The 25,499-nt window shown below is 40.4% G+C and overlaps 1 protein-coding gene across 2 annotated transcripts; it reads right to left on the reverse strand.

The window, feature by feature from the left end:
• Nucleotides 1-3,461: 3,461 nt before the first annotated feature.
• LOC133385995 (uncharacterized) lies at nucleotides 3,462-7,875 on the reverse strand. 2 transcript variants are annotated; one of them, XM_061629606.1, is made up of 2 exons: nucleotides 7,770-7,875; nucleotides 3,462-5,777 (listed from the first exon to the last, which is right to left on the reverse strand). In XM_061629606.1, exon 2 carries the CDS (start codon nucleotides 5,405-5,407, stop codon nucleotides 4,196-4,198), a length of 1,212 nt encoding a protein of 403 aa, XP_061485590.1. In that variant the 5' UTR covers nucleotides 5,408-5,777; nucleotides 7,770-7,875; the 3' UTR covers nucleotides 3,462-4,195. The 2 variants fall into 2 exon arrangements, with proteins under 2 accessions (XP_061485590.1, XP_061485589.1); XM_061629605.1 differs by having other exon boundaries at nucleotides 3,462-6,075.
• Between the last annotated feature and the right edge of the window lie 17,624 nt (nucleotides 7,876-25,499).

Below are 25,499 nucleotides of genomic sequence, written 5' to 3' on the forward strand. Positions count from 1 at the left end.
AATACATAGCAACTATTTAAAATACATATATTTTAATTCCAATTCATCTAAAATGTACCAAATACATCAATTTTCTAGAGGCATATTATTAACCAATACTGGGGATCGTCTTTCTAATTGATAATAATGTTGTTGTATATTTTGCTACTAGGAATGTGATCTTCTGAGAATTATCGTTCAATAGGTAATCCAACCAAGCCGTTTCAGGTTTAAAATGAATAGATTTTAGAAGTGGCATAATTATCCGATGCCTTATATGACAATAAAATGGACATCGAAATAATACTTGTGCATTGGTCTCGATTTCACCCTCTCCACAAGGACATAGTCGTTCTGCATAAGGTGTTTTATTAAAGTGACCTTCAAGCAAGGCAGAAGGAAGAATATTCAGTCTCATCAAGGTAAATGCTTTTCTATATTTAGAGAAAGATAAATTGGAATAGTATGGCATAGGGTCAAAAAATCTTGGATTATGCCTATATTTCCTTGCTTGAGTTATATGTAGTTGAAACTCTATATCTTTGATTCATTGTCGGATATTAAATTGAGCAGTCTCTAAGTCCATTTTCAGTATGGTTTGGTAAGAAAAGCCAAGCTCCTGCAATTTAGTTTGAATTAGGTTATCCCATTTAGATTTATAATTATCTTTTAAAATATGCGGAGCAAGGCCATTAGGTTCAAATATAAGTTTTAACCAATAATTTATTCTAAAAAACCAAATTCTTGATTCAATCGACTGAAGCCCTGTTTCTAAACGAATCACACAACTTGGAACACATGTAGGGATAGCCATAATGGTTCTTAAAAAGGAATTTTGAACTGTCTCAAATTCATTAAACTTATTACAGGTGGTAGTTTGAATTCCATACGTAAGTTGTGGAATAATTTTGGCTTTAAAAACTTTAATGGCTGGATTAGGCAATTGTCCACCTTTAGAGAAAAAAAAGGATATTAATGCTTTAGTAGGTTTTTTTGCATTAAGTATAAGCGAGTTGATGTGAAAACGATAGCTACCTGAGGCTTGAAAGACAAATCCTAAATATTTGATGGAGTTCACCTGTTCCAGTAAACGCCCATCTATATACCAACATTGTTTAGTTCTTTTTTTGGTGAATATCATAACTTTTGTTTTTTGATCATTTATTTCCAAAAGTTCAGAGAAGCAGTATTCTGCTATTCCAGTTAATAGACGCTTTAGGCCAATAGGCGTTTTTGATAAAAGGACTAGATCATCTGCATATAATAAGGCATCTCTGGGTCTATTAGCTAACATTGGAGGATGAAGAGAAAAAGAGGCTAATTTCACAATTACATCATTTATATATATGTTAAACAATAAGGGCGCAAGGACACACCCATTTAACCCCTTTAGTTGTTGTTATGGGGTTTGTTAGGTGGCCTTTATTATTGCATCTTATTTGGAAGGTTGTATTTTTATATAGGCCTTGCATGAGGGCTATCAAGCACCTATCCAGGCCTAAGATGTTTAATTTAGACCAAAGCCGAGATCGAGATATCGAGTCAAAAGCGGACTTTAGGTCTATAAATGCAGTATAAAATGCTCCTCCCTTTCTTTTTGCATATTTAGTAGCAAAATGATGTAAGAGTAATACGTTATCCATTATGGATCTTTTTGTTCTAAAGCCTGTTTGTTCAGATGCTAAGATGTTATTTTGATCAATCCATTTGATTAGCTTGTTATATAAATGGGCTGCATATAACTTACTTATTATATTTTGCAAACTGATTGGTCTATAATTTGCAGGGTCAATTTGCAATCCTTTTTTATATATAGGTATAATTGTTGCAGCCCCCCAATTTTCTGGAATGATCGTTGTAGAATCAATATAAGTAAATAGGGATGCCAACACAGGAGCCCACCATTTAGCATTGGTTTTATATACTTCAGCAGGAATATTATCGGGGCCAGGAGCTTTGTTTGGTTTCAATTTGGTAATAAGTTCCATAATTTCCTCATTTGTTACAGGTAGCCAGTCTGGAACATCATTCAGAATATAATGAGTCTGGGTTTCTATGTGTGTTGTTTCATTAAAAAGTTTTCTGAAATGACTTTCCCAAACATTTGGAGGAATATTGGAGTTAGGTTGAAAATGTGTTTTTGGCCAATGGTATGAAATTAAACGCCAAAAAATGTTAGAATTTTTTAATTTAGCGGCATTCAATAATCGCTGCCAGATTTCAGTTCTTTCGGCACCTTTTTTCACTTTGATTGTTCATCAAAGTTCTTTACAGATTGTTCTTTACAGATCCATATTTCTGAAGATCCGGTTGTAATCCAGAGGATTTATATCGCTGGTAAGTATCTATTAGTTGTTTCTTTATTTGTATACATTCATAATCATACCAAGGCTTGGATTTTATGTATCTGGTTTTAGCTATACCTATTGAACTATTATTCAAGATTTGTTGAAGTAGTGCCATCAATTTTTGAAAGCATTTTATTGGGACTAATAAGGGAGAATTAGCTAAAAGTTCTTGTTTAATAGCAATTATCTCTAAGGAATTTAAACTATTTGTAATGGCTTTTTCTAATTTTGGGATCCATTTAATTCTCTGTGGATGAATGTCAATATCATGATCCGCAAAGGTCTTTTGCCTTAAATGAGTATTATCATTTTTACAGTTAAGCTGTAAAGAAACTGGGAAATGATCGCTCTCTGATCGTTCAATAACTACACAGTTAGTAACGAAACAGAATAGTTCATTTGATATAAAAGTTAGATCAATTAATGATGATCCCGTGGAGGAGACATACGTATACTCTCCTTCTAAATCGCCCGATGTTCTACCATTTATTAACGTTAAATTCATCTTAGATGTTAATTTCAATAAAAGAAGGCCCACATAATTTATCCCATGATCTTTTGAACATCTCGGCATTAATGCTATCGGCTCCTCTGGTATAAGCGTCTGTTGTAAATATTTTGCATAAAGAGCCTCATCAGATATTCCAAGTCTTGCATTGAAATCTCCTACTAATAAAATTGGTAAATTTGGATAATCTACAGCTAGAGAAAGCAAAAAAGTTTCCAAAAGGGCAATGCATTCAATAATAACATTTTTGGTTTGTCCCGGTGGCAGATAAGTATTAACAAGTAGCAAAGAGAAATGTGGAAATTCTAAAACAAGGGCAGTGGCAAAATTTAACAAAGAATTCAACTGGATAACATTAACTATTATGGCGGTCGAAATTAGAGTACTTATACCACCTTTAGGGCGACCGCCTACATTATTGGCTATGGCTTGTAGTTGGTACGATGAAAATCCATCTAAATATAATTCCTCTTTTTCCCATGTTTCTTGCAATAAAATAATATCATAAGATGCTAAAAACGCTTTAAAATCTGGTTCACTTGCTTTGTTTTGCCATCCAGCGATATTCCATGATATTACATTAAATTGATCTAGTGATAGAGTATTAAGTCATCGTGGTGGACAGGAGTTAGCAGCATTTCCTCGTATTAATTCCACCTCGGAATACGAATTAGCTGGAATGTGTTCTGTTAAAGTAGTCATATTTTGCTCATCTAAAGAAGAATGGCAAATTGAAAGATTAGAGGGGTTATCACAGGAATTATATTGAGCTTGGGAAATGCCTACTGACATTGTTTTATTTTCATGAAGCAAGGAATCATACTGGTCACATTTATGTCTTTCTTCTAATTTTACTACTAAAATCTTAAAACGATTAATAATCTCAGTTCGAGCCTCTGGATCAAATTCTTCATAAGAATCCAAAAGAAATAATTCCTCAGGCAAAAATTCACAGTTTACATTGGGGTAAATTGGAAGATCTTTCACATTTACAGTATCTTGATCTAAGATGTTTTCTTGTATTCTGTTAAAATTAGTACTAGTCTGTAGAGAAGTCATTGGTTCATTAACTTTATTCGAAAGAGACGTATAGGAGGAATTACATTTTCAAAAAGCCGTGATATCTGTATCGCCTGAGGTGCAAAAACAGATCTGTTATTGTAGAGAGCTTGTACTATGTTGGTATCCTGAAATGTAATCACAGCTCTAGCCTTTCTATAATTATAGAATAAATATTGAATTGAGTCAATTGTATTTGGGTCTAGTAATCCTGGAACAGTAGCTTGAACCAGTTTCCAAAAATGAATCTTCCGTTGGTTCTGGTTTAAGAGCCCTCCAGGTTTTGGATAATTTATAAATACTAATTTAAAACCATTAAGGACAAGCTTCCATGCTGATGGATGTCGTTTACTTCTGGATTGGTGGTAGTTAAATGGCTGATAGACCGATCTGCACCTTGAGATGATGATGGAGTCATATTTTGTCCAGTTGTCATAAATATTAAATTTTGATCTGGTATATTTTTGATAGGGGATGCAGAAGTGTTGTCTCGTAGGGTAAGATTCTGCTCCTGCAAAGACTTAGATGTTATGATCTTCTTTTTCTTTTTCTTTTTCCTTTTTTTCTTTGTGGTCTTTTGCTTTGGAGTATCTAATAGTGTAAAAAGTTTTCTGAAATTCATATCGGAACTATAGTTGTTTTTATAGTTTCTCATATTTTTACTCTTTTTACAATTTCTTATCCTGCGTTCTCCTTTTTCAGTTCGTTCTATTGGTTGAAGATCAGGGTCAGTCAACATAGTTTGAGTAGATTGAGATATTTTAGTTAGTTTATCTTTCTCTTCATTAGATGTACATTTAAACTTTATTATTTCTTCTGTTAATAATGTGAGCAATGAAATAGATTCTTTAACAAAACTTGAAATCTGAGACAGAGAAGCTGTTACCGCTGCAGTCCATGGTTCCTCCAAGGTATTTATTCCTTGAGAGTAGAATGTTAAATCGCCTATTCTGCTTTGCTTGCTCTTTAATGATGAGGCAGAAACGTTTAATCCATCCTGTTTAGACAGTGAACCCAATATGTCGCTTACATTTAAAGCGAGATCCTCCTCTAAATTATTTTGTTTTTCTGCTTCAAATTGAGATACAGATATATCATTAGGTATCTCATTAAGGGCTTCAGCTTGATCCTCATCATAGGATAATTCAAGGGCAGGCATAGAGCTACGAGTACTTATTTCTAATGAACTTTCTTTAGATGTAAATTCTGGTTTCGTTAAAAAAGCATTCAGTTCCCCTTCAGTAGCCAATTCATATGCTAAACTTCTTCTCCGAGCATTATCCAGTGTAGGAAAGGAGGTATAGCCGTAATTTAATGTCCAGTCTTCTCTATCATTTTCAAGAGTCAAGTTATTTGATGCAATTGTGGTAGTTTTCAACATCTCTTTTGATCTATAATATTGTGTTATCTTAGGTTGCTTTCTCTTTAAGTGGCTATTTTTAGCAGTAAAGGTATCAGGCTCAACTGAAAGGATAATTCCTAATTCCTTGTAGGACTTTCTTGTTAGTACCATATTTATTTATGTCCCAGCGTTTTTACGAACTATTCGTTCACTTAAAAGATAACTTATAGTTCAAAAAGCAAAGGTTTTTATGTCGTTCTCTGCTACTTGGTCTCAGTTAATTGATGTTTATAATTGGTAAATTGTAAGAGAGTATTACTCACTTTTATTATTTGCAGAAAAGGTTCCTCAGTTTCTGTTGATTTAATATACCGTAAATGAAAGTTTGTTATAATCAGAAATTCCTTCTTCAAGGTCTTTTGTGGATTTCTTATCTTTAAACGTTCAGTATGTTCTGCTTCCTCAAGGGCGTTTTGAGTTCTATACTGGATTTACTAGACAATCTTACTTGCTGCTGCATTGTGTATCATTTCTTCTCAGCCTGAACATTTTTGAGAGAAATATGAAAGATGCCATCAGTTTCATCAGTTCTGTCCCTTCCAAGGGAAACACACAAAGGTTGCCCTTAACTTTCCATTGCTTGGGAAAGGACCAGCACAACACTCATAAAATCTCTAGATTTTGGGCTTTACGTATTAAAACATTTCAGATAAAACAGAAGGCAGCTGTTTTCCCTTGTCCAGATGAAAAATGACAGTAGCTGAGATAATGAAGTAGGTCTTAGGTTGCATCTGATGTATCTCACCAACATTCTTCTGCTTTCTTTGTGCCACCAACCTCTGATATAAAACCACAAAATGAAAGGTCTGTATGTACAGAGTTGTGCAGGATGCTCTCAGGTACTTGTTGTGAGGCAGTAACTTTGTTTGCATTTACCTTATTTATCTGTTTTCTTTCCAAAAAGTTGTCTAAGGGATGCTGACCAACCACAATGTTTACAATCAAAATAAAATCAATATTTAAGGACACCAAATTATATTTATATATCATGTAACCAGCAGCAGGCCAAGAGGGAATCAGCTTCAGGATTTGTGGATGGTATGGTTGAAATCATCAGAACCAAATGGATATTTGCTTTTTCTGTTGACTCTTTTCATAATATATGAAGAACTCTGCTGGATAGGGTTGCCAGGTTCAGGGCCTGAGACTAATCTTGTATCTTTAGGAGAAGAGGAAGTCAGCCAAGTGCAGGCGTTCTTGCAACACCATAATGGGAAAAACCACAAGGTGGAATTCTCCTTTCCCCCTGCACAACTTTTACAGATACAGAAGACCTCTTGGTTGCCAGGCCCAGCCTCCAAGAGGTCTTCTGTATCTTTAAAAGTTGTGCAGGAGGAAGGGAGAATTCCACCTTGTGGTTTTTCCCATTACAGAGTTGCAAGAACACCTGCACTTGGCTGACTTTCTCTTCTCCTAAAGATACAGGATCAGTCTCAGGCCATGAACCTGGCAACCCTACTCCCTATCTACTTTCTCCACACCATGCACAATCTTTACACCTCATCATGCCCCCTCTTATTCACCTTTTCTCCAAACTAAAAAGTCCTAAATGTTGTAACCTTCCCTCATAGAGTTGCTCCAACTCCTTGATCATTTTGGTTGCCCTATTCTACATGTTTTCCAGCTCCAATATGGTGCAGTTGCACCATAAATGTGAACAGCAGCATGGTGATATTGGCAATTTTATGTTCAATCCCTTGAGCGGTTACCTTTCAAGCAGTTACCCATATGGACAACTGCATATATGAACAGGCCAAAAAGTAAGTTGGGAAAGGAGGAACAGAGTTTGCAATACATGGCTGCTGCCTAAACCAGCCTTCTCCAACCTGGTGCCTCTGGATACTTTGAACTATGGTTCCCATCAGCCCCAGTCAGCATGGTCAATCATCAGGGATGATGGAGGTTCCATCCAAAACATCTGAAAGTGTGTTGCCCAAGCCAGTTTGTAATGTCAAAGGGCAAGGTTCTGTATGAATCTGGAGACAGCAACAGCACAAATGGGATGCAAGCTACAGGTTTTATTAACTACTAAGCAAAGCGTACACAAACAGAAAACAAAGCAGTCAATCTTACATCCCTCCAGATGCCTGGGAACCCTCAGAATGACAGCGGATGGACACCTCCCCAATAGGAGCTGCCCAGCACATAACACTGTGATCAGTGGTCTACACTGTGTTCTGATATGGGATGATATGAGTTGGGAGAGGCTGGCCTAGTCTTTTTATGCCACCAAAAACCTTAGTAAATATACCACTTAATTGTAAACAAAATCTCTATGCAGTGTACAAAGAATATAAGAGTCGTTAAAATTTGTCCCAAAAATTGCCATTAAAAAGAAATTTATAAAAAAGCAAAATGAATAAAACCCACAGTTCAAAGTGTACACTCTAAGCTAAAGCTACAGATTAAAATGCACATCAGTTTTACATGCCTGGGAAGTAGATAACTGGGCAGATGGCTGATGTGGCCCTACCTGGGAAAGAATAGCTTGTTCAAAGATGTGACCGAACGTCAGGAGGATACTGTCATGAACCTGGATATGTTCATAAGATATTAAATTATATGTAACATCATGGCTCAGTGCAAAGAACTCTGGGAGTGTCATCTTGCAGAGAAACAGGCCCCTGAAAGGGAAAATGTTAAGTTTTGTTTCCCAGCTGAAGGCAGTTAAGGGAGGCCTGAACAAGAGGCACCTGTTTATCAGTGCTAATCAGGAGAGCCTGGTACTCAAGGCCATCCGTGTCTGAGAAGCTTGAAATCCTGTTGGGAGGGGGGCCTGGAAGGCGAGGAAACTTGGAGAAACATCTAGAAAGGGATTACATCAGACAGCCCCTGACTGGTTAATTAATTTTGGACCGTTGGGATTCTTTTCCTTAAGTATAGGGCTTGAGACCCATAGCCTTTGTTCCCTCAGGAAGGTTCTAAAAGGTTCCTTCTGACTGTTGTCTATGGGAGGCAATCTAAGCAGGGTTCCATTGCTTGTAACTGATGCTATTCTCTCTGAGGAAAGATGTGACTTCAACCAACTATCTCCTATGTAAGTAGATAGGTTGTTATTTTCCTGTTGTGTGAATGAACTCTCTTGTGTGTACCTAAACCCCTGGTTGGGTGTATGGTTTTGTGGAATTGTTGCTGCTATATTTTAATGTGCACTTATATTTTTTGAATAAAGCTACTTCTATTTAACCTGGTGTGTTCATTGAGGGTAAGGGTGGTTCTGAATTCAGCACCTTGACCATTCAGCTACAACTACCAAAGAGGGAAAAGAAGTTAAAAGCTTAATTCTAATTTGTGGGGTTTTACCAGAGGTTTCCTGACAAGGAGTGTAAATTTGGCTCTTGTCTTATAGGACCTTGGTTTACCTATTTTCTGGGCTCAGAGTTCCCCTAGCTCTGAGTAGAACCAGTGACAGGGGTGGTGGCAGCCTACTTCCTACCTTACAGGGTTGGTGTTAGTTTGCACAGCCTTGGCAAGGAGGAGTTTAGATATTGGGTTTCCAGAACAATTAGCCTAAGGGTGGGAATTGGGTCTGAAGCATACTTCTGGTGCCTTGAGGGGGCCAGGGGCATGACAGATACTATTTAGTGGGATTAACAGGAGAAGTTGCAGAGCTATTAAAAATGTACTAAAACACCCAAATTATTTAAATTAAGGGATGTAGCTCAGTGGCAGAGTAAATGTTTTGAATGTAAAAGTTCCTAAATTTAATCTTCTGTGTGGAATCCTGGAGGGCTGCTGCCAGTCTGAGACAGTGTGCCCAACTCAGAACTAGATGGCCCAATGGTCTGACTCAGTATAGGGGATCTTTCCTGTGTTCTAACAGGGGAAGGGGCATAACTCAGTGGTAGAACATCTGCTTTGCATGCAGAAAGTCCCAGGTTTAATCCCCAGGATCTCCAGGGAGGGCTGGGAGAGAAACTCTGGAGAGCTGCTGCCGATCAGTGTAGACAGCACTAGGCTCAATGGACCAATGGCCTGATCTGGAATATATCCCTAACTCTAGTCTTCTTTTTGTTGTTACTTTAAATTCTGCCTTTCTTAGTAAACATTCTCATTCCAAATTTTAAAAAAAACCAAAGCAAAAAATTCAGAATACAACAGACTAGAGTTGTTCTGAGAGTCCAAGAAGCCACTTTGACCAATTTCTGCATAATACACATCCCTACCTCCAGATTTGAGCTCATGGCCTCTGCTATCTTTTCAAAGATATAATTAAACCACATAATACTACTGCTCTGCATACTGAATAGTTTTCATAAGATTTATTTTATGTTTGTAAAGGGGAAATAATGGTAAAGCTGCAAAGGAAACAAAGCCTAAGGCTAGGCTGTGGCTGGAACAAAGGACCAACTGCAGGCAGGGGCTCAGGGGGGGGCAATGTAGAGTAGCTGTAAAAAGGAAAGGAAGGAACAGCCTAAGAATGTCCACAGTACACACATCTCTGCTAAAACTTGCTTGCTGCTTCCCCCTACTTGGCACTGCAGAAACATACACTTGTGTATAATTTCTAGAAAGCATAGGCTGCATACATACTAGAGATGGCAGGATCTGTCAGTTTTGGTTCTCTCTGTTTCTCCTTTTTCCAGTTTCAAATTGTGCAGCAATTTGTGGTTTCTTTAAAAAAAATAAAATCACCATGAAAAGTATTCGGCATGTTAGTGAGAATTTCCCCTTAAAAGCACATTTTATGCAGTTTTGACTAATGTACATATTTTTGCAAGCAATGTCTCCTAATATAATGCCTTTTTGTATGTTATTTTTACTAATACATTCTTTTTTATGCACACAATACCCTAATAGATGCATTTTTGAAAACATTGGTCAGTTGGCGAATTGCATCACAAAATTCAGATAAATGTGAGTTTTGAAGGATGGCTGTGTTTCGGTTCTCAAATTGTTTTGGAAGGTGCAAATTTGATAGAGTCGGCTTTAAATGCAAACTCAGTCAAATTTCTCCCCTTTCCCAACTACACACCAAAAAATCCTGGGAACTATAGCTTATGCCTCACAGAGCTACAGTTCCTTAAACTACAGTCCCCAGGACTCTTTGGGGGAGGACTAGGGCCGGATTGTCTATTAGGCTTAGTAGGCTGAAGCCTAGGGGCCCAGAGCTCTTGGGGGCCCGCGATCCGCAGAAGCAGGACAGGAGCCATGCATCGTGGGACAAGAGCTTCCGAACCGCCCACCATCCCCCCGCTTCGCTTACCTTTTTCTCGCTGTTTTTTTGCAGTTTGACATCAATCAAGATGGCAGCCAAGGTTTCCCTAAGGGGCTGAAGCCTCTGCCGCCATCTTGGTTGATGGCACACATGCATGCTACACGCGCGCATTGCTGCCATCAACCAAGATGGCAACAGAGGCTTCAGCCCCTTAGGGAAACCTCGGCCACCATCTTGACTGATGGCAAATCTGCACGTGCAGTGCGCACAGCCACAAAAAAAGCAGAAAGGTAGGTGAAGCAGGGTGGGATGGGATGGCGGGAGGCTCAGAATCAGCCTAGAGGCCCTCCTCAGCTTAATCCAGCCCTGGGGAAGTCATGTGCTTTAATGTGCTTTCAATGTATGATGTGTATGCAGCTGTAGACAGGCAGGGGCTCAGGTAGCTGTACTGCATCCTGAATCTTGGGGGAGCCAGTGAGCCAAAACTGTGACAGGGGTGAGGGAGGAGGGCAACTCCAACAAGCCCCCTCCTCTGAGGATTCTAACTGCCATCAAGTCAGCTGCCTGCAGGAAGAAGGTTAAGTATAAAGGCTATAAACAAACAATAAATAAACAAATAACATAGGAAGTTATCTTATACCAAGTCAGACCACTGGTTCATCTAGTTAAGTACTGTCTATACACTGACTGACAGCAGCTCTCTAGGATTTCAGACATGCAGTGGAAATTGCAGCTCCTCCTAACAACTCGCAGTACTGTTAACAAATGACAGTTCCCAGGATTCTGTGGCGGAAGCCATGGCTGTTCAAGTGGTAGAAGAGGGTTCTAAATGGATGGTGTAGATGTATCCCTGCAGTCTGCTCACTATGCTACCCTGGAATCAAAACACTAGGAACCTCTGTTAGCACTGCTGCTTTGTTCCTTCTCCTGATTGCAACATGCAATAAAAAAAATATGTTTTACTTGTCAGCTATATCATCTACATCCTCACACACACAAAAAGAGAAAATTCATCACTGAAAAAGAGGATAAAAGAGGCCTTCAATTTGCATTAAAATTCCTAATGCATGTCCATGGGTGTGAATTTAGAGAAAAATACTATGATCTAAAATAGTAATAAAATAGTAGTAAAAATGATCTGAAATAGTGGAGAACAACACTGCAATCAGGTTGCCTGTGTGCCTGCTCAGTCTGCTGTCTGGGGGTTGATGGGCAACTTAAAGGGCCACCTGCTCTCGCTTCTTTACCTTTAAACCAAACTTGGTCCAGATAGCCTTTCAGAGGACTGTCCTCTGTAAATGCATAGCCACCCCAATTTTTATTTATTCATTTATTATGTTTATCCATCACCATATACACACACACACACATACACAAAAAACATCTTACAACGGCATAAAACCCAGAGCTTGGAAAAGTTACGTGTTTGAACTACAACTCCCATCAGCCCAATCCAGTGACCATGCTGGCTGGGGCTGATGGGAGTTGTAGTTCAAACAAGTAACTTTTCCAAGCTCTGATAAAACCCAGTTAAAAACCAGAGGACAAGAGGAAAACAATTCCTCATCCAAAATGCTCAACTAATACTTCTACAAGAAGAACAAATCCTATCCCACCCCACCAAAAGATGAGCACAACAGCAGAGGCCAGAATCATACATGACCCAAAGTTAAGAGCCAAAAGCCTGGGCAAACAGGGAGGCTTACCCTGGTGCCTAAAAGCTGATAATGATGGTGCCAGGCATGTTTCCCTGGGGAGAGCATCCATAAACGGGGAGCTCATTATCGCATCCACCCACTGGACCTGCCTTGGAGGAGGCACGCAGGAAAGAGCCTCCAATGATAACCACATATTGGAAATATGCATATTGGAAATATGGATGTTTAACAGTACTGCATTAGTTTCAGTGGGATGTGTATTCCCAGTATGCCTACGCCAGTCCACCATTATAATGGGCATCATTTTATGCAGCTGCCTTCCAAATTACACGTTCAGAAAATCAAGGATAACTAAGACACTGCACAGACTATCCATAGTCAGCATGGGGAAAGAAAGCTGAACACCCATGAGAAATAAAGAAGAAAGTGTTGTGCTTCCCTATGATAGGACACCATTGGGCTACCTGTCAAGTGAGGTACATGACTGTGTGAAATTGCCCTAATTTATGCCGTTTCTGAAAGCAAGGAATCCTAAGGGGGAGGCTGCTTCAGCAAGAAGAACCACGGATCCTCCAGATGGATTTGTTATGACCCAAGGAGTTGCAATTTCACTTTCCAAAACCCCAGGAAATGAAAAATACATATGCCTTACTAATATATGTCTGGCAATGACTGATGCAAGTAGAAGTAAAACTATAAGAACAGAAGGCAAAGATTAATGGCAGCTCTTATAAATCTGTTGCTTACATTATTGAAAAGATCAAGCCATCCCAGGCAAGGAAAAAAGGCCACGAAATCAAAGACCCAAAGTTCAGAAGAAGAAATAAAAACGATCCACATGAGAGCAAGTCTAAGAATTAAATGGCGTTTTAAAAATATGGTTTCGGGGTTGGGGAGTGAGGAAGACAAAGACCCTTTATCATTATTATTATTAAACACACACAGTTCTTCCAAATGCATGGCACAGATTGCGCCATCAGAGCCAGCACATGTAACAGTCTTGGGTGGAGACATGGTGTGTGTGCAGCCTATTCACAATTCTCCCTCTAAGTCCTCCACTGAATGTCTGCACAGGTATCCTGCTACTTGAGAGGGGTCTTTTGCTTGTGCAGCAGTCCAGGAGTGGTCAATCTTTTTCAACCTAAGTCTTGAATTCCCTTCTGGACAACCTCCGGAGGGCCACATACCAGTGGTGGGTGGAGCCAGAGGCAAAAGTGGGTGGGGCAACAAATGCAAATTTTGCCCCTTTAGGCTAGCATGTACACACATCCCCATGCCTCTCTTTAGCCTCCGGCCAGGCAAACAAGAGGCGTGATCAGAGTTCAAGGAAATGTTCCAGCCAGGCAAAAATATTCAGGATGTGAAACAGGGCCAGTGTGGCCTGCGGAGTGTGCTGAGGGCCAGATAGAGAGGCCTGGACGGCCACGTTCAGTCCCCGGTCTGAAGTTTCCCACCCTTGAAGTAGCCAAAATATTGGCCAAAAGGATACTCATACAGGATGAATTGGTCATATTTATAAATCCTATTAATACACACCACATCCACTTTGAGGCAGCAGAGGAAGAGGTGAGGTGAAGAGCCCTTTCTGTTGGCTCTGCTGTGAAACCAGCTATTTGTCATCTCTTTGCCCTCAACTGCCATTTTTTGACAGGCATTCCACTTGGGTCCAGCAGAGGGAAAGATTGACTGGATAGCTTACTCCTGTGTTCTTCAACCACGGGTCCTCAGATGTTGTTGGACTACAACTCCCATCATCCCCAGCTATGTTAGCCAATGGTCAGGGATGATGGGAGTTGTCATCTAACAACATCTGGGGACCAAAGGCTGGAAAACACTGGACTATCCATTGCTCTGCTAAGAAACCAGCTCCATTTGGTTCGTCTTCTCCCGCAAATGTTTCAATTCGGGCTGCTCAAAATAAGAATTTTGTAACTATAAGAAATGGTTCTGAGTTCCTTCTTTTCCTCCTCTCTCACCATCTTTGCCATTTGTGTTGTGTGTGTTTTAGACCTGTGAACAACTGGTTTGTTATTCTGTGTGTTGATCTTATGGAGAGGGCCTTCTCGGTGGCTGCCCCCAGGCTCTGGAACTCCTTTCCTAGGGAGGTTAGATTGGCTTCCTCCCTGCTGCTCTTCTGTCAGCAAGTGGAAGCCTTTCTATTCTGACATACTTTCTTGAACTAACTGCAAGGGTTATTAATAGAATGCTGTTTTACAGATTTTTATTTTGCATTTTTTTACTCATATGTTCGAAATGGTTTTAATTCTATACATAGTTTAATTGCATTTTAATTATAACTTTCTGTATGTTTACTTATATGTTCTTAACTGTATTTGTTTTAATTTTCGTATGCCGCCTTGTGTCCCGGTTCTGGGGAAAAGGTGGGATATAAATGGATTAAATAAATAAATAAATATCTCTCAGAGGTATTAAAGCCCCCAAATAGGTCAAAATGCTTAAAACAAAAAATTATATATGTGCATGCACACTTGCTCACACACAAACATACATATACATTGTTCTGTCTGTTTTCAAAAGCAGACATTTTATATCTAATGAATTAACAATTTGTCATAAGAAGAGTCCTGCTGGATCAGACCAATGGCCCATCTAATCCAGCATCCTGTTCTCACAGTGGCAAACCCAGGACCCTATACGAGACCCACAAGAAGGACCTGAATGCAAAAACACTCCCCATTTGTGATCCTAGCAATTGGTGTTCAATGGCATACTGCCTCTGAAAGAGGAGGTAGAACAGTATTGCTGGTCATACTGAACTGATATTATTTAATTAATTTTATTTACAACATTTGTATACTCATTCATTCATTCATTCATTGGCGATCACTCGTGGCTGAGTAAGATTGTCTTCCAAGATAAGGTCTTTGCTAGGAAGACGCCTGTGTGTGAATTTGTTTTATGTGGGGAGATGGGCGCACAATGATCAACACACAATCATAACAGAAAAAGGCTTTAATCCAATGGCATGGATACCACGACGATTGGAAATCTTTTATCTGCTGCAGCCTTCATCCGCCTTCACAGCCGTTGTAACATACACATTGTTATCCTCTGCCTGTTCTGCCCTTGAGGACTTTCTTGGATCGTTCTTTGTCTGGTTCCTCTCCCTTGACCTTACCGCCATGGGTGACCTGCTGGGAGTACTTGACTCCCAATGGCATCGCTCACAAGGTTCACGCAAGCCCACTCACCACTGCAAGGTGACGATCCAGTGAGGGGATTTGTATACTGCTCAATAACTCAATGTATAAGTATCTTATAAAGCCTAGAGAGTGGCTTAGGAATTAAAGAAAAGCCTGGATCTGAATCTCTGATGATGCTGGATAGCACTGAACACATAACGATGAGAGGCTGTAAATTCTTTGTATTCTTTCTAATTATGTAATGGGTCTCTTGTCAAGAAAACAATCTTTATTAATGAGGCATCTGTATGGCTTTGCCTCAGGGGGTATTAAAATGTGACAGTTTGGCTACATGCAGGATCCCAGTTCACTGGGGCTCAAAACTTTAAAAACAGGCTCATTAAAAAAGTCATAAAAACATGTTTATGATCCATCCTTGATTACACTGGCATTTAGGGGGGATGCGATAGGATACCTATTACCTGTCACCGTATCCTGTTGCTGCTACTGTATGAATGCTAATATTACACCTAATACTTCTTCTAGAGGTATCAGTTGGGGCGGGGAGGCATCCTATAAGCTACAGTATCACATGAGAGACCCATGCCCATGCCACATCTCCTCTACTCTTTCTCATAACATTTAGATCCCATATGGCACTGTACAGATGCCGCTTTAAACAGTCCTGCCTTCCCCAAAAGAAACTTGAGAGCTGCAGTTTGTGAAGGGTGCTGAGAGTTGTTAGGGGACCCCTAACTCCCCTCACAGAGCTCCAGTTCCCAGAGTAGTTTATCAGTCAGTCCCTCTTCCCAGGGAACTCCACCTTAAAAGGTAACACGCTGTCTGAGGGGATGATACAGCATTGCGTGTTGTGGAGAGAGTGCTTCTGCTTCCAGTTTCTGACTTGCCAGCTGAACGTCTGCAGCTGATCATTTTCAAGATGTATAGCAGACTCTTGGACACTGGGGTGCCCAGGGAGAATTGTTCTTTACTATTCTAATGTCATTCTCTTTTACTTATATTAGAGCCGTTAACATGTTACACTGAAACACAGGCTTCTAAACATGTTTCTGTGAAAGAATGTGCACTTGTTGATTTCTGCAACTCAACTATTGTGTTTACAGGTGCATAGACTATACACTTGTTGAACATTACATGTGAGTAATGATGTTATATTACTGCTACTACTACTACTACTACTACTACTACCACCACCACCACCACCACCATCACCACCTGCCCTTCACCCAAAAGTCCCAGGGCAAGTTACAACAATTTTAATCACATAATTAAAAACATTTAAAACCAACCTAAATAACATCACAGAAAATAAAGTGGGCCCTAAAAATATACATCTCAGGTGTCGAAGGCCAGGGTAAAGAGGTGCGTCTTTAGCGTTCACCGAAAGTTGTACAATGAAGTTGGGGAGAGAGTTCCACAGCTTAGGGGCTGCCACAGAGAATGCCCCCTCCCAGGTGACCACCCCCCAAACCTCTGAAGGTGGCGGAACTGCCAAAAGGGCGACCTCTGCTAATCTCAACACCCAAAGAGGGTCTGTAAGGAAGGAAGCGGTCTTGGATATTTGGGACATAAGTCGTTTAGGGCTATATGAGTTCTAAAGGGAACTCCAGCCAGTAATCTGGCTGCTGCATTTTGAACCAGTTGAAGTTTCTAAGTCATCTTCAAGGGCAGCCCCAGGTAGAGCTCATTGCAATAATCCAGTCTGGAAGTTACCAGAGCATGGAACACTGTGGCCAAGTCTTCTCTGTCCAAAAGTGGTCAAAGCTGGCGAACCAGCCAGAGCTGGAAAAAAGCACTCCTAGCCACTGAGGCCAATTGAACCTCCTGTGACAGTGTTGGATCAAGGAATACCCACAACCTGTGGACCTGCTCCTTCATGGAAAGAGCAACTCCATCCAGAACTGGCAGTCTTCCTACCTCCTGGACATGAGAACTCTAGACACATAGCACCTCTGTCTTTTTGGGATTCAGCCTCAATGTATTGGCCCACATCCAGTCCATCACTGCCTCCAAGCACCGGTTCAACACCTCAACTGCCTCTCCTGATTCAGATGGAACAGAGAGACAGAGCTGGGTGTCATCTGCATATTGATGGCACCTCACTCCAAATCTCCTGATAACAGCTCCCAGTGGCATGGGGGACAAGATGGAACCCTGCAGAACACCACAGGATAATCCGCATGGTGCTGAACAGTAGCTTCCCATAACTACTTTTTGGAAGCAGTCTGGAGATATGAGCAGAACCACTGAAGTGCAGTGGCCCCAACCCCCACAAGATTCTCCAGAAGGATACCATGGTCAATATTACCAAAATCCACTGAGTGATCAGGGAGAACGAGCAACGTCACATTCCCCTATCTCTATCTCTCTGCCAACAAATGTCATCAACCAGGGTGACCAAAACAGTTTCAGTGCCATGCCAGGCCTGAAGCCAGACTGGAGCAAGTGTACATCTCAACTACTTGCGTACACAGGTTCATATACTGTACACTCATTGAATGAAAAGAGTGAATAGAGACAGCTTGTACCCAGAGCTTGGAAAAGTTACTTTTTTAAACTACAACTCCCATCAGCCCCAGCCAGCATAGCCACTGGATTGGGCTGATTGGAGTTGTAGTTCAAAAAAGTAACTTTTCCAAGCTCTGCTTGTACCTTTGTCCAGTGTAATATGTGAACACGCCTCTTGTCTCTTCTGCAACCTGCTTTCATTTTATTCACCCTTTCTCTTCGCTAGCACTCCTCTTCTCCTTCCCTCACACCATATAACCCCTCCTCATCTTTACCCCACTGTGGGGTCTTTTCAGAGCCCCCTTCACTGATTAGTTTCCTTGCCTCTGTTCTTTTCCTCATTCCACACCTAGGGATGGACTAATCTGTCCAATTTGATTTCTCTCAGTTTCTCATTTTTCAATTTTAAGTTCAGTTTGCCACATTTCTGTGTCAGTTTCTAATATTCAGTTTCTAATATTTTTTGAAGCACTCATATGTGCCTTTCTCTCAATACACACATTTTATGTGTAATTTTGCCAAATATTTTTACGAGCAATTTTCTCTAACATAATACATTTTTGTTTGTTATTTTCACTAATGTGTGCATTTTTATGTACACTTCCCTGTTATATCTGCAATTCTGTACAATTTTTTAATGGTTGGAGAACTGCCTCCAAAAATTCAGAGAAGTGTAAATTTCGAATGATAGCTGTGTTTTGGTTCATCTATTGAATCAGGATGTGCAAATTAGGTAGGTTCACATTAAAATGTGGATTTTACTGAATTTCTCCCCCATCTCTACCTTCAGGTTCCTCAGTTAGCCATGCCCATTAATTTCAGTGGGTCTATGTGACGCCCTTCCCTGGCTCTCCCTGTCAGGTTCCTACCTGCTCGTGGTTACTGCCTGTCTCTAGGCACCACCAGGGACTCCACCAATCCGGACTGTCCTTTTATATGGTTTCTCTCCCCACTCTAGCACAGATCTCAACAGATCCCCCTGCTAGGCAGCACCACCAGTCACGTCCTATAACCAGTATTTCCAGAGACTCTGCCTGAGTCTCCCTCAATTAGGTTACCTCTGTGACTGCTTGCTTAAGCTGTCCCAATCCCTTTGATTTACTCAGACTGCTTATAATCCTGGTTTGCTCTGAATACTTGTGGTGTTATATTTCCCTTCCCCGCTGCCACCATTTGTTACCCTTCAGCCTTGGTTATTTACCTCACCCTCCCTTCTGGTCTGTGAAACCCCAGCCAAGGATCAGGCCTCTGGTAAACCAAATTAAGTATTTATTAAATAACACAGAGAACAAGATTAACAAGATTTCTTCATAAGGCACATAAGCATATGGTTTTATCTAATACTAATCCGAACTCCACCCCCTCCTTCTCCACGCTCTCCTGACAAACAACTCTCTCAAACCCACCAACGTCCACCTCACATCCACCTCACACCCACTTCATATCCACCCAGATTTACCTGTCATACTTCCTTTTATACTGTCAGCCATTTTAAACATTCAGCCAATCATCCAGCATTCTACTGCCCATTCACTCCCCCTCCTCTTTCACGCCACTTACCATGTATCTTCTAAACAAACAGCACTTACCCTATTTACACTAATACAGGATCATCACAGTCTACTCTGAGTACGATTAATGCTGGATAAAACCCCATATATGTTCTTAATGGTGGATAGTTTTCCTCTAATTGCACAATTTTGGGAGGTAGGTTTCTCATAGGGGATTGCTTTTATTAAAAGTAGTGTAGGAGAGAAAACTGATGAAATATTTTTTGTTCCTGCTTGCTAATGATTAAGAAATACCTATGGAGCAGTTTAAAAAGAAGTATTCTTCTAGCATTTTTTTTAAAAAAGATTAAAATATCAGATTATGTCTCCCATGATGACAGGAGCTTTGCTAATAAAGAGTTCTAACTTTTCCTGAATTAAGAGTTTCTTAACGGAGAATGCTACTTAAAATAACTATATTAAAGACTGCATAGATAGGTGCTGTCTCCATCAAACTCTGCTGATTAAAATGATAGGCTGCATAAGCGATAGTCCATAAAATGAGTTTAGTGGGGGAAAGTGAGACGCCAATGCATTTAAAAACATTAGAGAGATCATGAAGTTGCAAAAACAAAAAACAAGAAAACAAAACAGCCACCCTTTGCTTTAGATATCCTGACAAGAAATCAAGAAACACAGCTACTGTTTAGTCCAAAATGAATGACATTTCTGATACAACAAAGAGCAACCCATAAAATGGCTATAGGGAATGAGGAAGAAAAATTCTCTTGATGCTTTTAATGGTCAAACTGGATGGAAGATGGAGTAAGCAAATGTAAAACTCTCTTTAAAAATATTTTCAAGTTTCTTGGCACAAAATTAATTGCTTCATATGTTAACCAAATAATACTCTACCACAAAATCCACTTCATTCATTAAATGGAGAATTCACACAATAGCTCTTCCAGCTAGATGGAAGCATTATCAGCCACCAACATCAAGAAAGCAATATTCTAAGGCACTGGTGGCTATCCGTTTTTGGTCTGAGGGCCACATTCACTCTTGGTGAACCCTTCAGGGGCCACATGCCAGCAGTGGGTGTGATGATGACCTCACATGGACAGACTCAAATGTGTGTACCACACAATTTCAGGACACAAAGGCATACCACCTCACCCTCCTCAGATGATCTGCACATTGTCTCTCCACATAAATCAGATAACTGATCTGAGGAACAGGGAGGGGGAATTTACACCCCCATCAAGGCACTAGGCTGGACAGAAAAGTTTAGACATTTCCACCAGTAGTGTAGTGGCAAATTCAGAAGTGTAGGGTCTCTTCATGATAGTCACAAACATGCCCCCTTCTAAAATTATACAACTTTCTAAGATAATAGAATAACCCGGACAGGCTTGAATACTGTTTTGTGCTTCTCTATCACTGTCACCATGTCAGTGCCCTTTCTCACTGTCAAAAGATATTGCTTGAATTACTGAATTCAGTGCCTACACATTTATCCCCTGCTGCTACCCAGCTGCTTGATGATGTAGATGGGATGCTATCAACAGGATTCGCTGTCCTTCTGCAATTACAGAATTCTCACTCTCCACAACTTGGCTTTTGAGGTAGGAAGTAATAGGAACTCCTTTCACTCTGATTGGCTCCAACCAGCAGGAAATGACAAGGAAGCAATTTAGAAGACTCTTCCCAGTGGCTCTCCCTTTTCATGCTGATTGGCTCATCCAATCCTGGAGACATAGGGAACCTGCTCCCAAAACATTAAGGGGTCTAAGACATACACCCCGAGATCCTGGTTGATTTAATGTTGATCCTGATTGATATTCCAAAGTTGTGTCTACTTTAAATTTTTGTTTGTTATCCCTCCCCCTCCAATTTGCTTGACCATCAGGCTCCTGGGGTGAGACTTGATCATCCCTTCTCTAGGACATGATCCAGCCAACATTAAGCCTCATTGACACCAGTGAAATTTGCAGCAGCTTAACATTAGCTGGATAGTATCTCTAGATATTTCCCCACTCCAAGGAAGCCAATACAGGACTCCCCCTTATTTTGAGGGGTCTCACCTCTGTGGCCAATATGCATAGCTCAGTAGTACTGATAGTTCAGGAATGGCCCCCTGCTTCAGCCTCACATACATTTCATTTCTTTAGGAGTTATTTTTAGAATTTATTTGCCGATTTATTAACCACTTTACAAGCAAACGTTACTGAAGCAATGTAAAATAAGACACAGTAGAAAAGATTACAAACTTGGTAAAAGCAATGAAGCCATTTTTACAATTATAGAATGATAATTCCATAAAATTACAGGGTCACACTCCAGGAAAAAATGTCTTAAACAAAAATGTCTTCAATGGCCGCTTAAATATCAAAATGCTAGGTGCTTGCTTAGTTTCAGTTGGCCAATGATTCCAGAGAGAACTGCAACACTAAGCACCCCTAGGGCATGCGACACTCTTGGCAATATTCCCGTCTGATGGAGTTATGGATCCACCTGATCTGCAGGAGAAAAATGAGCAGAAGTAGTATGCTGCTGCTGATTATCAAGGATACTGTCTCTGGATGATAGTCCCTGCCAAAAACTCAGTCCTTGGACTACACAGGTTAACCAAAGATCCAGCACTGCAGTCACCCCTTTCCCAGTTTCCTATTGTGTCATGTCTAATCCCATGACTCTTTCAGATCTTTTCCCTCCCTTCACTGCCATTATCCTCCCTTAAGGTACTGCTTCAGTTGACTCAGAATTGACAGGCATAGGAAGAGAGGACTCCGATGAACATGCTATGTAAAGCTGGTGCCTGGCAAGGGCATGAGCCTTTGGAGCGAGCCCTTGGCATGAGTCAAGGGACAAGAGCCAAAGGGCTCTCATCCTGCAGCTCTCAGCTGAGGGCGAGCAGTCAAAGCATAAGACAGAAAGGACATTAACGGAGTATCAACCCAGGCAGGATTGTGTATGGAGACAGAGGAGAGGGAAACCCAAATGGGTACAGTATAGTAGTAGAACACCCTCTTTTGGGAGGCATGGCTGGCCACGTGTTTTTTGGGAATACACTGTTCAGTGGAAATTTACTTTATTTATTATTTGATTTATATCCTGCCCTTCCTCCCAGCAGCAGCCCTTGTTTTTTCTAACTTTTTGTTAGAAAAGTTACTTGTTTTTTCTAACTTTTTGTGGCTATGGTAGACTGTTTTTGAGCCTTGAGTCTTTTTTGTTATATAGTATTGATTTGGTGGTCTTATTGTTAATGTTCCTGATATTTTACCATTTTCTTAATTGTGTTCTGTGATTTGTAATCATATTATTTATTTATTTATTTTTATGTGAACCGCTTTGAGGTCACTTGTGACAAAAAGTGGTATATAAATGCATTAAATAAATAAACAAAATATCAAATCGCCTTGGAATCTAGCCCAGAGGTTCTACTCTACTGGTAGCATCTGTCCAAGACCCAGATAGGGGTGTCTCCTGAGTTCCTTTTCTGGAGATTCCAGGAACTAAACCTGGGGCACTTGTCTACAAAGTATTGTGTTCTACCACTGAGTTTGTGGTCTCCTTGTGACCGAGAATAACCCAAGACATTTTGCCACCTCAGGACAAGAGGGCACCCCACTCTCCCATTCCACATATGGAAGCTGACCTGACTGGCACCAACTCTGGTTACAGGAAGGGAGGGGAGGGAAATTAGTTCAATTTGCCTTTTCATGCAAACCTAACCTGATTTGGACTTCCCGAACCGATTCGCAACTGAAATATAGCTATACTTCAAAATTCATACTTCTCTTAATTTCACAGTGCAGGTCTCCAGGCAAGAAGTGTTCCCAGAAATGCATATATTTATTTATTTATTTATTGTATTTATATACCACCCCATAGCCGAAGCTCTTTAGGCGGTTTACAGTGAGTTTATTAGTGAGAATAATTTGCAAAAGTACATTATATTAGGGGAAACTGCTTGCAGAAACGTATCAATTAAGCTAAATTGCATACAAGAATGCATATATAAGGAGAAATCCACACAAAAATCCTTTGTGGGTAGATTTTTTTAAAAAAGAGTTTGCAAATTGATGCAGAAATGCTGCTGCTCTGCACTCCCAGCACCTGCCACCCAAGGCTGCTGCCTCACTTGGCCTGACCCTGCTTGTAGCTTAGCAACAGAGATGCCAACGAAAACTTGGAGGCGCACTTCAGGAACTCATGGAAGTCTGCCTCAAATTAGAGGTGGACCACCAAATTCTTATAAGGAATAATTCCCAACTTCCCTCTTTCCTCATCAGCCCTTCCTCCTTCCAACACAACACAATTCCTCTCCATCAGTTCAACTTTTTTCTGCTGATTTTGGGGGAAAGAACTCAGATAATTTCTGACCTCATCTGAGGTGAGCCAATGAGAGATTGCCATACAGGAAGTGGAAGGAAGGCCAGCCCACAAAGGAAGAATACAGACAGTAACACAGAATTGCAGAGATGGCATCAGGAAGGCTAAAGCTGAGAATGAGCTGAGGTTAGCGAAAGATGCCAAAAGCAACAAAAAAGCTTTTTTCAGGTACATCCACAGTAAAAGGCAGAGAAATGAAATGGTAGTACAGCTACTCAGTGAGGATGGCAAAATGATAACAGATGACAAAGAAAAAGGCAGAAGTGCTCGATTCCTACTTTGCCTCAGTCTTCTCCCAAGACTTCAGCAAAGCTTATCTACTATAGTCCCCAAAGAGGTGTCCAGTGCAACGTCTGCTGCAACCTCTTGGGAATGGTTTCAGGTGATGCGGCCTGATGACGTAGACAAGGTGCTTGCAATGATGCAGCCGGCAACATGTCCTCTCGACCTTTGCCCTTCTGTTTGACCGACTGGATCTGATGGGGAATTTTGTAGTTCGTTGAATTGGGGGTCCTTGAGTAAAATCAAAGAACACATGAGTGCAGCAAAAAGGTAGGCCTTTATTGGATGACAAGCATATGTTTGGTCAGTCTCCCTCTGAGTGAGTGGAGAACTGCCCCTTGGCACTGGTTGCCTGGGGTTTTTATACATTTCAGACTTTAGCATCTACCAATCAGGAGGTTACACATCAGTATGACACAGTATGACATAGGCATTACAGTATTGCAAAAGGCATTGCACAGGTATTACACAGGCATTGCATAGGTACTGTACTTTCTGCATCATGTTCTAGTGAATTTGGCATTGTTCAGTACTTCATATAAAAGTACATTTTCGCCATGAGCTGAGTACTCCAGCTAATGAGCTAAGCAATTTAGGTAAGCATTTTAGCTACTGCAATTTTCCTACGTTTTGGAGAGTTCAGTTTCTGTTCAGTGTTATCATAATTGTTTAGAGTACAAGTTGTTCCAAACAAACCAGCACAGTCAGGGAAGACAGCTCCAAAAAGAAAAAGGGTTCTGGCTGGCTACTAAACTTATTAAATGTTAAACTAAACTATTAAAATGTTATAAACCTTTATAGCTTTATATATTTTGCTTATTGTTTGTATATAAAGATATATATATATATATTTTCCCCCAACAGATCCAGAGTATGGTCAATGCATCATTGTGGGAGGGAGTGGTTCCAGTCACCCTGAAAGAGGTAGTGATCTGACTGCTCCTGAAAAAACCCAACATGGATCCATTGGTTTATGACAATTACCGATAGGTTGCAAATACCCCCTTCTTAGGGAAGCTTATTGAAAGGGTTGTGGTGCATCAATTGCAAGTACTCTTGGATGAAACAGATTATCTTGACCCATTCCAGTCTGGGTTCAAGCCAGGTTATGGGACTTGGTTGCCCTGATGGATGACCTTTATTGGGAGAAGGACAGGGGGAGTGCGACCCTGTTACTCTTACTTGCAGTCATTGCAATTAAGGGTTATAGCATTTAAGAACCAATTTTGTGATCTGCTCAGGCACATTGTAATTTAAGTCTCGTGTTCTAGTCATTTTCTGTTTGTCACATTGTATCTCTTCCATGCAAATCACCCAGACCTGGTATCCCAGCAGACAATTTTGCCACCTGCAACAGCTTACCTGAAATAGCTTTGAAGCTAAAACCCTAAAAAGTAGAATAAATAGGGAGAAATCATAATGGGACATGGGTAGGATGGGGGAGAAATTCAATTCAAGGTGGACCTACCTAATTATTAAATAATAAATTAATTATTTAATTATCAATTAATTATTAAGAAATAAATTAATAATAAATTAATAAATAAC

The sequence above is a fragment of the Rhineura floridana genome, chromosome 5, assembly GCF_030035675.1.
Source record: "Rhineura floridana isolate rRhiFlo1 chromosome 5, rRhiFlo1.hap2, whole genome shotgun sequence".
NCBI lineage: Eukaryota > Metazoa > Chordata > Lepidosauria > Squamata > Rhineuridae > Rhineura > Rhineura floridana.

Coding starts and splice junctions, on each gene's coding strand:
- LOC133385995 (XM_061629606.1), bottom strand. CDS start 5,407: ATGGTACTAACAAGAAAGTCCTACAAGGAATTAGGAATTATCCTTTCA.